Here is a 1422-nt window from a genome sequence, read left to right as displayed (position 1 = left end):
GGGAGCGCCGCCGTGCTTCCCAAGCGGCGCACTATCCAGTGCGCCACCGGGCCGGCCCTGGCCCCGAACTTTTTGTATCTTAAGTTTAGAAAAGTTCTTAAAGTTACATGTAGAGGAAACAGCATTTTTTTCCTTGAAACTAAACTGGTCTAAGAAAAGTTTCGATTAAAACTATTTAGCTACACAGATGGTGGATTATAACCTACACAGATGATGGAATATAATCCATGTAATTTTCATTCCAGTAATCTGCAATCAGAAATCAAAATAACCGAGTCTTTAGACAATTTCTCAGCTCAGCTACAAGACTCCCCGTACCTTCTGGAAGTCATCAAACTTCTTCTGCAGCACCTCCACCTGCTCCAGGTCTGCGCCCACCTCCTCGCTTGTCAGAGCAGCTTCCTTCTCGTTGATCCACTGCTGCAGCTCATTCGCTTCACGGAACAACATAAATTTCTTACAACTCTTCTCCAACATGCCTTTACGCTTCTCACCCAGTTCCAGCAGAGAATGATATCTGATATTAATGCAAGAGGGGACAAGAGGGGCAAGGGAGGCAGTTAGCTTCCTATAGATGGTAAATAAGGGCAAACCACGAGGCGCCTCCAAGATGTGGAACCAAGGTTATGGGTCTGTAATGATGATGTCCTAGTGACAAAGTATCAGAACATATATGAAGATGAAGATCCCAAGTCCCCACACCACAGCCTTAGGGATAAGCATACACTGCTGTTCACAACTGGGTGGCTTGAACAGCCAGGTATACTCATCTCAGGCCAATTTTGCACTTATAACATCACAACCACAAATGACTGAAACCAAGCATTTAGCACAGTAACATGGGGTTCATGCGACTACAGCTGACAGATGAGGTGAATTTGCTGGGCATAACGTGTACAGAGAATTTTTTATAGTCTTTTCTAATTCTCCGAGCAGCCCCCAATTGGGGGATGAGGTGGGGGAAGGCACACTAAGCTTTAAATAGCCTGACATAGGAAGTTTGAATCCCTAGATCAGTAGGACATTTCTAAAATGATCTATTTATTTTTCAGGAACTTTTGGCAATTTCAGAAGGAAAACAGAGTACAGATATTTGTACCATTTTGTTATCTAAAAGATTTCTTAAGAATCAAAGAATGTTCTAACCCATGGGAACTAAAATACAAAAGGCTGAATGAACTACTATCTTTGGAGACATGAAAGTGACAAAGTAAAAAACTAAGTTAAAAGTTAAAAAATAAGGGCCGACCCCGTGGCGCACTTGGGAGAGTGCGGCGCTGGGAGCACAGCGAGCTCCCGCCGTGGGTTCGGATCCTATATAGGAATGGCCGGTGCGCTCACTGGCTTAGCACGGTGTGGGCGACACCACACTAAGGGTTGCGATCCCCTTACCGGTCACGAAAAAGACAAAAATAAAATAAA

The 1422-nt window shown here is 44.2% G+C and overlaps 1 protein-coding gene across 1 annotated transcript in view; it reads right to left on the bottom strand.

The window, feature by feature from the left end:
- Nucleotides 1-1422, bottom strand: part of SPTAN1 (spectrin, alpha, non-erythrocytic 1) — a 64438-nt gene that overhangs the window by 29387 nt on the left and 33629 nt on the right. Inside the window, exon 23 of the mRNA XM_008579624.1 lies at nt 319-517. Within this exon, the coding sequence (XP_008577846.1) occupies nt 319-517 (199 nt within the window). The remainder of the gene's footprint in view (nt 1-318; nt 518-1422) is intronic.

Source organism: Galeopterus variegatus, unplaced genomic scaffold, assembly GCF_000696425.1.
Source record: "Galeopterus variegatus unplaced genomic scaffold, G_variegatus-3.0.2 Scaffold80, whole genome shotgun sequence".
Taxonomy (NCBI): Eukaryota; Metazoa; Chordata; class Mammalia; order Dermoptera; family Cynocephalidae; genus Galeopterus; species Galeopterus variegatus.
The sequence above is the reverse complement of the archived record's forward strand: the minus strand, read 5'-3'. Positions and strand labels throughout refer to the sequence as shown.